This window comes from Fusarium tjaetaba (assembly GCF_013396195.1).
Source record: "Fusarium tjaetaba strain NRRL 66243 chromosome Unknown NRRL66243_c0000024, whole genome shotgun sequence".
Classification (NCBI taxonomy): Eukaryota; Fungi; Ascomycota; class Sordariomycetes; order Hypocreales; family Nectriaceae; genus Fusarium; species Fusarium tjaetaba.
The window spans coordinates 189,400-201,348 of NW_023501220.1; the positions used below are offsets into that span (position 1 = coordinate 189,400).

Sequence of the window (11,949 nt, forward strand, 5' to 3'; positions counted from 1 at the left end):
TGAAGGCTGATGTCTAGAGTCTGGAAAAGTTTGCTTTGATGGTGGTACACTGGCGGTTGGCAGGCAGCTGCCACTTACCTCGCACTTGCCCAATCTCATGGCATAACAGCTGGCCATGACGACGAGCCGAACCTCGCGCCTCAGGTTCGGCTTGAAGGTAAAAATAAACTTCCTTTTCCCAATTCCATTTGAATTGAAACTTTCCCTTGAGCCCCTCTCATTCCCCTTCCTGGTAGCCTCTCCAATATCATGAAGCAACTTTATACACGGCATCGCTTATAGTCAACCAGCCGCTTGCAACTCGACTCGGGCTCCTTTCTTTACTCGGGACCTTTTCGTCTTCTCTATATGCTCAAGTGTTTGATTGAGTGCACCTTCAGAGCATTCCCGCCGATATTGGCCATTCCAGCATGACAATGGCGTTTCTACCACCACGGTTGATGCAGCAGCAACCCTATAAACCAACATGCACCCATCTAACCATGACCCGAATCTACGATGCGGACTCTAAATGTTCCTCTTGTCATGAGCCCGGTCAGTTTGGGTGGCTCTACCAGTGTACACAGGATCACGAGAAGATAATCGAGGAGAAACTGGTGAGAGGCCTTCCAAGCAATAGAAACAACTGGTAGACCTTGGTAACTAACTGGAGAGCAGCCATGCATGGACTACTTGGATTTCAGCTTTCGCAAGAACATGGTTGTTCGAAAAGGCAGCGCAGAAGCTCGACGCGACAAGCTTAGCTTTCTTCAAGAACTCACTCCTGAGCAGATGGCATCCTACCGACCAGATCAAATTGCAACTATCCTAAAACAGCGAGAGGAAGTGAGGCAACAATATTCTCCTGTAGCCCTCGAAGTATACTAATATCTCTGGTAGTTGAAGGACGTTATTGCAAAGGAGGAGCGGCAAAAAAGCACTTCGTCTCTGTTTGGCAACCTTCTTCCACCCCTAGGGTTCGAGTCTTCGTTCAGTGACAAGGGACAACGGACCCTGGATGAAGATGCGCTTTGTCAATACAAGATCTGCCAAAGATGCCGCCCTGTGTGCGTTGATCGGGCATTTTTGAGCCTCAATGCAGTCGCCGATGGCGAGATTACTCCAACAGCTGCTGCCGGTTTTGGGTTTGAGTCTCTAGGCGGAAGGCCAGTCATTGACAAAGATGTTGTTAGACATATTGACGAGCACCGCCCTAGAGTGAGTTTGGATCCCTGATCATCAATGGCAGATTGTTGACCGATGCATCCAGCCTCAGATCGGCAATCGTCGAATGATGGAACTGCTTGACGAGCAGATCGCCCGTATGCTCGCAAGTCACAATCAAAATCAACCTTTTCGGAACGGGCTTAGGAGTAAAATATCTGGACTCAGAGGAGGACGGCAGTTGCCCACTGTTAAGAACGTTGCTGCAAAAAGGCAACGTATGCGCGAAGGGGAGAAGGTCTTGGCCAATGCCGCTCAGGGTGATTCTGAGGCTATCGCCTCGACGCCTGACTTGCTGGGAAACCCTTGGCCATGGTTGGCTACTTTCCATGAGCCTGACGAGCATGAAGATGATCAAATCAACAACAGTCAACACCCACGACAGAGAGGGCGTGCCACACGGATTCCTCGGTAAGTGCTTAGAGATGTTTTAAGCCAGCCTTATTAACCAAGACGGCGCAGTCCCACTACTCCTGGTCCGAGATCCGCACGTCGCCGCCTTACTGATCAACTGTTGTCTAGCACGTCTAATATCCTTCCTCTGGACGGATATTCATGGAGCCTTTTTGGCGGTGGTGAGAATACAGTCTCAGCAACCACCTCGTCCCTCGGTGATACTTCCAATATCAAGTCCTCAGGGGCCGAGAATGAAAGCAATGGCGAAGGACCATCGCCTATGGCATTCGGAACTGACCATGGTGTTGCGATGACAGAGGAGAGCATTGAGGCTAGAGTTCCCGATGTGATGACTCAGGTGTAAGGATGATGATTATGGAAAGTGTGTGCTTGGGAAACCAGTGAGGTTACAAGACTTGGTGGTGCACTTAAAACTGGTCTGGGGTTTTGCGGCGTTTGAGAGGTTGTCGGACTGGTTGTTACTTGGTCGAGTCAGGCTTTGTCTAGAGTCTTGGAACATTTGCTTCTGTGGGAGTATGAGTCTTTTGTTAACCTATGATTGGTCCATCTCTACTAATTATCCTTGGAATTCTCCAATATCTTCTTCATCATTTGATTACCCACCACCTTGGCCTCCTCGAACCGTGGTTCAAAGAACTGTTGAGTACTCACGAACCGCTTCTCCCATGTCTCGAAATGTCCCAGGTTGACACACTCAGCCCAGGCCCGTGCTGCAAAAGTAAACTCCAGATCATCGCTACGGTACGTCTTATCCTCGATTGCAGTCTCAATGGCTGCCTCGAGGACATCTTCGTTGCGGAACAGGTATTCAGTGACACCAAGGCGCAAGCGAAAGAGAGGAGTGCTGCAGAGCATATGATCGTATGGCACAATGTTGAGCGCCGCCCAGCAGTCGACCATTGCAAGGATCGAGAGATGGTTGTTGGGTCGAGGCTCATCAGTAGGCGTGCCGAGCGAGAAGGACGACAGGATCGACGGCTCAAGCAAGGGGCGTGTGTCCCAGGTCGTGGATGAACCGAATACCTTGTCGCGTGCACGGTAGACTCGTTCTCTGAAGCCCTCACGGTTTCCTTCGAGCATGAGTTTGTACAAATCGGTGACGCTTCGTGCGTACTGTGAGATCTGTTCACTCGCTTCAGGGTTAAGAATAGCAAGGCCGGCGTACACATGCCATTTTTGACTGTAGATGCGCAGCATCAAATTGACCTTGACATTCTCAATACCGCCAACATATCGACTCAGCTCCCAAGGAAATTGCTTGTTAGCGTGCCACGCCTTACCCATAGATAAGAAGGCTGCATGGGTGACTGCTTGAGTATCGGCGGTGATGCGGTCGTGCTCGCGGGCGGAGAGATGGACAAACTTTGAGCGGAGACAGCTGAGGACAGTCTCAACCTTTCGGAGAGCTGAATCTGGGGCACGGTGTTGGATGAGCACAAGGGGTTGGTTAGTCGGATCAACATTGGGGCCATGAAGTGAGTGGCACGAGATAATATCGACGTCGGCGGGGAGGTGAGCCTCAAAGGCAGCGATCTCGGGGGACTTGCAAGAGGTTTGACCTCCAACAATGGCACCAAGCTTGGTAGCTGGTCACAACAGTCAGTGTCTAGATGGCTACTGTTTAACCTTGAGAAGAGACGCTCGAAGGAAACATTCACAAGGGAATACGAAGAGAGGGCGCGTACATGGTCCATACTGAGCAATTACACGGTCAATGACGGCGGCCTCGACGCTATAGATGATGTAGTCGCTTGCGCGGGAAACATAATGGCCATTTCGACAAATTTCTATATTTTTCTATTCGATAGCTTCAGCGACTTGGAGCGAGGCAGAGCAGGCAGGAATCATCAAGTCATACATTTCCAGCATATTCTTTCTCAAGCTTTTCCTGATTCTCTTCTCTGTCGCAGGCCATGATCCTAAAGTAGCTCCGCCGTTAGCCACTCGGCATCCGGTCCGGGGTTGCATTCACAGGAAGATAGTATCTGTTCTTGTAGTTGTTAGCTTGTGTCAAAGCAGAAGTGCTAACAAAATGAGGTAGACGGGTGAAAATTCAGACAGTTGATAATTAAGGTAGCAAGCGTTTACATCATTGAGAGCACAGGTCCGATTCTGATGGCCATAACGGACACCAGGCGTCCCTGAACAATGCTCGAGCCAAATGCGCTCTAGTCATCATGAAAGAGGGGAGGGGAGTGAATGTTGAGGAGGAAGAGTTGGCTTACCATTTGAAGAAAAGGAGCTGGAGCTGCAAGTGCGAATCGCAATGGATTCAAGACTTACCTCCAGCCAGCGGCAGACAGCCTTTCGGCATACATCTTGCCCATATCGCCCATACCGATCAGTCCGACGACGAAGTTCTCCATCCCCTCAGGGACGGGCTGCGATTGTGAAGCCATATTATCTGCTGCGCGATTTAATAAGAGCAGGAAACACGAATCACATCCTCTCAAGCGACTGTGCTTTAAGAGAGCTTTGTGCGGAAAGCTCAAAAGAGTGTGTTTGAGAGTGAAGAAAAAAGTCAGAGTGAAAAAAAAAAAGTTCGCGACCTTCTTTATGGTGGAGATTTGAAGGTTGTTACGTAAGCCACCGATATTTCGCGTTATAGCGATAGGTGGATCTATGAAGCTATCCACTTCAGCGTCAAGAGAAGTATGGAGAATATCAGAGGAGGAGCTTTTGATGACTTGCACTGATTCAGTTGATAATTTCGCTTCTTTTTTTTTTTAAAAAAAAAAAAAAATGGAGGTCGTATTTGCGTTAGGCTCAAATGGCTCTGGTCAGTTGGGTATTGGCCACAAAGAAGACGTTTCAGTGCCGAAGCAGGTCCTCTTCCATCCTGACCCTCCAACCTCCTCCATTACAAAAGTCGCAGCGGGTGGAAACCATACGTTGCTTCTTACGAAAACTGGCCAACTTTACTGGAGCGGTGATCCCACGCCAGGTGCATGTGGATTGAACACTGGTCCGGATGCAGCTGTGTTTCGAGAAATCCAGCTTACTAAGAACGGAGAATCTCCAGTTGGCGAGATTGCCTTGATCACAGCAACATGGGAGGCTTCTATCCTTGTGGCTAAAGATGCAGATGGAAAGAAGACTCGAGTTTTCAGTCTCGGGGCGGGGTTGAAAGGCGAACTAGGTCTGGGAGAACTCATCGTTCGCACACCATCAGCAACCCAAATTCGAGAATTCCCACCTCCGGGAACAGAAGTTATCGACCTGGCTGCTTGCATGGGGCATGTCGTTGCAGTTCTCGACAATGGTGATGCCTACGGCTGGGGTAATGCGAGGAAGTCCCAAGCTGGTGAGCCAGGCCAAGTCCTTCACGCTCCTAGAAAGATCGAGGGCATCGACTTCAAGGTCACGAGAGCTGTCTGTGGCAGAGAATTCACATGTCTATTCGGTGACCCACAAAGTGGAAACATCAAGGTTCTAGGTTCAGATAAATGGAATATTCAATCAGGTGCACCCAAGACATGTCCTGGATGGAAAGACGTGGGCGCAAGTTGGGGAAATATCTATGTCCTGGGGAAGGATGGTTCTCTACAAGCTTGGGGACGAGATGATCACGGACAACTACCCCCACCAAATCTCCCGGAGCTGAGCACCATTGCAATCGGCAGCGAACATGTTGTTGCTCTCTCTACCGCAGGCGATGTTCTATCATGGGGATGGGGCGAGCATGGCAACTGTGGACCTCAGGTTGAGAATAACGATGTCAAAGGCCGATGGAATGTCATTGCTTCATCTAAATTCATCCCCCCGGGCTCCAAGATAGGAGAAGTCGGGGCAGGGTGTGCCACCAGTTGGGTATTCATTACAGCTGAGTGAATATACTCGTCTAGATGCCACATCTTTCTTTCTTCATCCCATTTTCTTGTCCTTAGTCGGGAAACAGGGCCAGACTTTCGACCTCTGTCAACTTTTGTGTTGGTTCAATGTATGTTGACTCGGCATCTGTTGGTGGTGGATGGGAAATTTCGGGCTGGGGTTCAACAGGAGCAAGATTCTCCAAGAAACGGCTCGTGTCCATATCAGGAGCGTTCTACTATAGTCAGTACGCGATCACAAGAAGGGCTTTTTCAACTTACAGGATCAATGCTATGATCCCATCCCAGCTTAGCATTGTCTTCCGCAAGCTCTTCATCCTCGTAGTTGATAGGTTCCCAACCTTCGTCCTCAACGAATAGACTCTCGGATCTGTTGGTCGCAGGTGGTGCCGGTCTCTGCGAGGGTCGAAGGTCAAACGCTCCTACGCGCGAGGCGCTGGCTCTAGCAGCGCTCATCTGTGGTGTTGGATTATGCTGAGGCAAGGATGGGGGAGGAGGCGCAGGCGCTGGCGCTGGTTGTGACTCTGGAGGAGCCATGCTCGGCCGCCGTGATGTTGCTTCAAGACGCGGACCGGTATTCTGAGTTGCATTCTTACGTCCTTTTTTAGTCCTCTGGCCAGTGTTGGTCCCGCGCTCGCCAACAGTCATGACGAGAAATTCGCATGACATGGCATCGCCAGTATAGGAAAGCTGGATGGGTTGTGTAGGAATTGAGTATCGGGCTGACACATCGTTACCTGTGATGCCAGCATGTTGAATAATAGCGCGGAAATCTTTGACGGATATCACAATGTGAAGTTTGTCTTCCACGTCAATCTCGTCGAATTCATCCGCTTCGACAGCGATTGACGTTTGGAGTGGCTTCTTCAAGACCGCTATTGAATGTCAGCTTATAGGCAATCATGTTGTCAACAGATACGCACCATCCTCGCTCACAGTCTTCTCACTGAAACAAGTAAAATTGACATGATCTCCATCAGTGTTGATATCGAGGAACTCGATACCAGGGCCAAAGTGATCCATGAGCTGCCGCAAAGTGCGTGAGGAGATTGTCCAGTGGTGGGGGGCATCTTGTTTGTTGAACTTGGCGTGGATTGGGACCGAGGCCTCGAATGGGAGACGGTGTGTAGATGTCAGTCCATTTCGGAAGATAAGACGAGCGATGAATCGACTTTGAACTCCCTCTCCATCTTCAATTGCGACATCGCATCTGTCGATGAGTGTTTGCTTCTCGGCGTCTCTTTGCGAGTCAGGCGCCGTACGGCTTCGAAAGAGGGAGATTAGAGCCTTCAGGTGGTCAGCATGATCCATACCATGAAGAGAGAATTGAGCTTACTCGGATATAGAGTGTACAGTAGAAACGGTCACGGAACTGGCGACTTCCTTGGTACTGGTAACGGGAGAAGAACTTGGTCGTCGCAAATCTGACACTTGCATAAGCAGATTTTGAGGTGTTGAGGGTAGTGAGAATAAACTAGAGGAGAATTGTGAGTGACGAGCAAAATGGGAGACTTTACATATTGAACATACTGAATCCTTGCGGGCCTCGAGTGAAACGTCGTCACTGAACTTGTTCAGACAAATGAGGGCATCGCGAAAGGCGGAAACACCTTCCTCACTGAGAGTGAAATTGAGTAGGGCCATGACGCTCTGAATTGTTCGAATGGCTCATGAAAATATTCTCGCCATGTTTGAAGTCAGTTGTGAAGTCAATGTCTTCAACTTCAAATGGCAGGCACGCGTTCACGCTGATAGAGCAGCCATGACAAGTCGGAGTTGAATGTGGATCCTGAACCCCACTAGACTTACCCTGTACTTAACAGACCAAAACACCAAGAAAATACATCGTCATCACAGCCAAGTTCAATTTTGTGAAAAGTCAAGTTGTATTAGGAGGAACAATCTAATATTTATCCCTCATCCGATCCTAAACTCCTAAGAATCCATTACTGTCGTGCCATCGTTCCAGCGCCGTCAAGACGTGTGTTGTTCCATCAGAAGATTGTTTAGGTGCAGCCAAGCGACCAAGGTACTTTAGCGACGGAAGCAGCTGAACTTTCCGAGAGAGAATCGCCAAGGGCCCCGTCGGACGCCGTGTTTGTCAACGTGAACACTGGTGCCGAAATGGCGACCACCGACTCCCTTTGACCAGAAAAGACCCATGATGTTGTTTGTTTGTTTCTTTGTTGTGCAAGTTTGAAAGTGGTAGTTATCTAGATGGATACCATTAGCTCAGGTATGGTTGACGGAAGGGCAAGGCCTGTGTTCACCTTGGTGTTGAAGTTGAAGAGATGTCGTTGAAAGAAGCTTGTTTACGAGGAAAATAAGGTGTTAGGGGGTTGCAGATCAACTTTATACGACATCTCAGCCCAATCCAATCGCTGCCTTGGCAGGGACCATGGGAGAGGCCTCTCTGTAATTCGATCTGCGATTCCTCTCCAGTGACATATTTTGGCGCTCAGTGACGTAGGCTTAGTGGCGGTGTTAAGGTCACGCCACACACGATGTGCGTGGTCAAGGTTGCCCTCTTTATTCTTAGATATCACCTTATGTCTGGCTGAAAGAACTTATAAACATGAACACACATTGAATACATTGACAAGTCATTTCGCAATTTATCTTCCATCAATTGTTTACCTCGACTGGTGTGATTTCACAGCATAACCCCGGTTGCATATCACTGAATGCCTGAGGAGGCTCTCAGGGAGCAAGACAACCCACGATCTCTATCTAAGACATAGAAAGATTTAGGCAAATTTAGTTAGACTTAGCGTAGATTTAGGATACTTTAGACCAATTACTTCGGCATTTGGGATAAAGGTCCCTAAGCTTTCTTGCCCCCCCTAAAGGGAGGGTCCAACATGGGTGTTCCAAAATCAAGCTTGACGCATGTAAATCTTACCTCCTTCCATCCAAGTGAAACACCATCAACGAAAAGCCACGATAATCCCGCCCTTGAGCCTTCGATATCTACGCGTCAACACTCTTCGATTTTTATCACGCAAGTAAAGTGTTAAAGCGGCTCTAGCGCTTGTAATAACAAGGAAATGGTTTTCGCGCCCAACCTTGTTCTTTCTTCAGAGAATGACGGTTGGTCAATGGAGTTCTCAACGACCAGATTCCCCCCATTGCTTCTTGTTCGCAGATTAATGATCAATATTGCTCTTAATAGGTCGCTGTTCACTTCCCGTTCTTAATCAGTCCGCTAGTACAGACGCATTGCTATTTGGTGCGAAAGGACGGCACGGCATAAGTGTCTGTTCATGCAATGCCGTTGTTCGATGCTGACGCATCCTTTGCGAGAACATAGCTTCTCAGCACTCAACAGTTCCTGAAGCCCATCACAATGGGCTGCCAAAGATATGAAGAACAGTGTATCTCTAGCACAATGGCAGATGAAATCATGGCATACATAAATAGCCACTGGAAGCAATTGAAACACTTAGGTTGTCATCTCCAACTGCTCACTCAGCACCACACAAACGAGTAAAACCAACACTGAAAACAACTTGACAAAATGGCCGATTCTTCCCCTAAAATTCCTGCTGAAACCCCCTCCAACGAGCGGCAAGGTCTTCGCCGCTCGAGCCGCTCAACCCGTGGCCAACTCAGCCAGAACACTTTTCTCCTACAGCACTTTGTTGTAGGAGAAGACGCAGCTCGCCCGAGTCCTGGACCTGGACGTCGCCATGCTATCGCAAAGCCTAAGGCTTATAGTAATGACGAGGCAGGTCCGCTGGCACGATCAGCGCCCACAGCTTCCAACAATCCACGTCGGGCTAGAGGACGAAGCCTGAGCAACAATCTTTCCAATCTCGGGAGTCATGAGGATGCACTGGCCGTATCCGCTGAGGCGGGAGCCTTGGTAAGCCCTCGGCGAAGCAGTGTTCCAGCTGCTTGTCCTCTTCCCTCTGTTCAACATATTGGTGATCGTCGCCGAAGTGCCTCTCCGCCCCAGTTGGCTCCTTCAAACATGAGAGATCGTAGAGATCGTCGAGATCCGGCCCCTCAGCAGCGGACAATGCCAGCCTTCCCGTGGGAGCCAGCCTTTCAGTTTGGATTTCAATTACCTCCCCGGTACCAACCCCAGGGGCAGCAGCAGATCCCATTTTTTCCAATGCCTGTGCAACCTAGTCAGATGGCTCCGCCTCAACACTTTGAGCAGCAAACTCAAGAATCTACCTTCGAAGCCCCCGGAATTCCTATGAACCTAGCGGATTTGATGCTCGACACACAGGCTCTAGTGAATCCACAGACAAGTATCCCGAAAGCTGAGGTTCCCCAGTTTGCAGAACTAGTTGACTCGTATAACAGGATTCACGAGGAACGTCAAGTACAGGAAGAGCGAGACCGTCTGGCTGCGCAAGACGAAAAAGACAAAGCGAAGGTGGCAGAGGCGGAAGAGCTAAACCAGGAGGAGATGGACGCATTGTGGGATCAGTTCATGGACCCTGATGCTTTCAAATGATCATCTTCACAAGGTAAGCCCGTCACCAACGTGATATTACTGACGTTTCTTTTTCAGAGCCTCCTTATGTGAACGGAAGTTTTCATCACTGCAGTTGGTAGTTTATTTCACAGTTATGTCTTGCTTCAGGACAGAGCAGTTTGGCTTGTGTGGAATCTACTGTTGGTAGTGCAAAAGATTGGTGGATAAGGGCAGGGACTTTGCCTCCTATACGCCCTCTGGTACAGTAGGTAACGAACGGTAGGTGAAAAAACAGATAAAACAAACAAGTACGTCTCGGACCAAGCTCATCTCCTCCAACAGCCTCATGTGAAGTATATTGTGTGACTCATGAATAGACCACTTGTACTCGAGCGGCTACTCGTAATGAAGTGTGTTCCATCCCGCAGCGACCAAACTCTGGTGGCCTGCTCGATCACCAGCACCCGTCCAGTAAAACAGACCGCCCAGGCCCATTGCTTTGGCATACCTCGCCTTAACACAAACCGTGCTAGGAACATCGAAAGAGACAAAGCCTTTGTCTCCTTTAGTATCAACAAAGGATGCCGCTGCAACGGATTCATCGACTTTTGCGCCTGCTACCCATTCATCGGGTAAATCGCAGTAGTCAATCTCGCCCGAGCCCTGGAAAGGATGTCCTGGTCCACGAGCCTGTCCAAAATATCTGGCATATACTGGAATGCCGAGGATGATCTTACGGCTGGGAAAACCCTGCGAGGTCAAGTAGTCTACGCCACGCTGGCATGACTTGCGAAGGGTGGGATACACCTCATTAAGGTTGTTGCTTGGAGGCAGAAGCTGTGCGTGATGGCCACAGACGTCGGTCCAGCCGCCTGTGAAATCGTAGCCCATGAGGTTGAGGAAGTCGAGAAGTTGCGCCACGACTGGTAGGTTGAGATGCTTGAGGCAGTACTCGCCAGTGGGGAGAGCGCTTGTCAGCAGGTATTTGGGAGCCGGCATCATCTGTCTGATGGCCTGGAGGTAAAGAACATAGTTCTTCCCAGCTTCTGGAGTCTGAGGGTGCTCCCAGTCAACTGTTACAAGTCAGCTTTGGCATATCTTCCAACTGGGAGTCAACATACTGTCAACTCCATCGAAGTGATGGGTGTCACAAAACTCCTTGATCTGGCGAGCAAAAGTTTGCCTTGCTGCTTTGCTTGCTGCAAGTGCAGGAAATTCCTTACTGCTAGAACCACCACCGATCGAGACGAGTGTCTTTATATGAGGGTGCTGGCCTTTCAACTTGCGAAGTGCAGCGAGACAACCCTTTTCGCCATCAACTACTTTATTGTTGTCGGCCCAATCATCGATGGACTACAGATGAAGTCAGTGAACAGTAGAACTACAGGATTCCGAGTGGGACTACATACTCGAAGTGTGCCATCCTCGTCAACACTGATTGCGTTAACTTGAGAGAACCATTGTGCTTGGGAAACATACCCAACAAAGGCATAGAATATGTGAGTGATTGAAGCAGTGTCCAGGCATGAAGGAGGACGCTCTTTGTAGCAGCGCCACGAGGGATAGTACACGGCGTTGATGTATTGGTTCGACATTTTGTACAGACGCAAATAACAATGAAGAAACCAAGAAAGAACAAAAAATAAAAGACCTATAGGAGAATGCTTTAGGTATCAATAAGCAATAGTTTCATGTTGTACAGAGACTCAGCCCAGTAATTGACCCACAGGTGGCTGTGGTTGATGATTGGGCCTGGTCTGTTTTCGTTGGTCCAAGAGCAAGGCAGTCGATGATTTATTGGAAGAGGGACTTGCTGAGCGATTCGGAAAAGAAAACATGTCATATTTATAGCCATCAAGAAAGGAAATATGAGATCATCGGGCACCAAAGAAGAGGAGGCGGAATTGGCAAGAAGTGGCCGGCCAGTCGACCAGTATGAATTCAGTTGCCACTTACACAAGCCATCAGCAGCAACAGCTTTGCATAAACGCGATGCAATGTTTTTATGTAATATGATACATAATTTATTGTAATATTGACAATCTACGGACATCTGCGTTACGAAATTAC

The 11,949-nt window shown here is 49.0% G+C and overlaps 6 protein-coding genes across 6 annotated transcripts; 3 read left to right on the forward strand and 3 right to left on the reverse strand.

Annotated features, from left to right (window-relative positions):
• Positions 1 to 482: 482 nt before the first annotated feature.
• On the forward strand, positions 483 to 1,963 carry FTJAE_1211 (uncharacterized protein; the record flags this gene model as incomplete). The annotated part of the gene is made up of 5 exons (XM_037345124.1): positions 483 to 596; positions 658 to 825; positions 880 to 1,197; positions 1,250 to 1,614; positions 1,666 to 1,963. The coding sequence occupies 5 exons, from the start codon at positions 483 to 485 to the stop codon at positions 1,961 to 1,963; spliced, it is 1,263 nt and encodes a 420-aa protein (XP_037211683.1).
• A 209-nt stretch (positions 1,964 to 2,172) lies between these two features.
• FTJAE_1212 (prephenate dehydrogenase (NADP+)) lies at positions 2,173 to 4,019 on the reverse strand (the record flags this gene model as incomplete). The annotated part of the gene is made up of 3 exons (XM_037345135.1): positions 2,173 to 3,206; positions 3,306 to 3,352; positions 3,904 to 4,019. 3 exons carry the CDS (start codon positions 4,017 to 4,019, stop codon positions 2,173 to 2,175), a joined length of 1,197 nt encoding a protein of 398 aa, XP_037211684.1.
• Positions 4,020 to 4,362: 343 nt separating this feature from the next.
• Positions 4,363 to 5,451, forward strand: FTJAE_1213 (alpha-tubulin suppressor; the record flags this gene model as incomplete). The annotated part of the gene is made up of 1 exon (XM_037345146.1): positions 4,363 to 5,451. The coding sequence occupies one exon, from the start codon at positions 4,363 to 4,365 to the stop codon at positions 5,449 to 5,451; it is 1,089 nt and encodes a 362-aa protein (XP_037211685.1).
• Positions 5,452 to 5,503: 52 nt separating this feature from the next.
• On the reverse strand, positions 5,504 to 7,094 carry FTJAE_1214 (DNA repair rad9; the record flags this gene model as incomplete). Its single annotated transcript, XM_037345157.1, has 5 exons — positions 5,504 to 5,665; positions 5,712 to 6,325; positions 6,374 to 6,737; positions 6,787 to 6,924; positions 6,981 to 7,094. 5 exons carry the CDS (start codon positions 7,092 to 7,094, stop codon positions 5,504 to 5,506), a joined length of 1,392 nt encoding a protein of 463 aa, XP_037211686.1.
• A 1,873-nt stretch (positions 7,095 to 8,967) lies between these two features.
• On the forward strand, positions 8,968 to 9,918 carry FTJAE_1215 (uncharacterized protein; the record flags this gene model as incomplete). Its single annotated transcript, XM_037345168.1, has 1 exon — positions 8,968 to 9,918. One exon carries the CDS (start codon positions 8,968 to 8,970, stop codon positions 9,916 to 9,918), a length of 951 nt encoding a protein of 316 aa, XP_037211687.1.
• Positions 9,919 to 10,275: 357 nt separating this feature from the next.
• On the reverse strand, positions 10,276 to 11,474 carry FTJAE_1216 (chitinase 1; the record flags this gene model as incomplete). The annotated part of the gene is made up of 3 exons (XM_037345179.1): positions 10,276 to 10,952; positions 11,001 to 11,232; positions 11,289 to 11,474. The coding sequence occupies 3 exons, from the start codon at positions 11,472 to 11,474 to the stop codon at positions 10,276 to 10,278; spliced, it is 1,095 nt and encodes a 364-aa protein (XP_037211688.1).
• Positions 11,475 to 11,949: the final 475 nt, after the last annotated feature.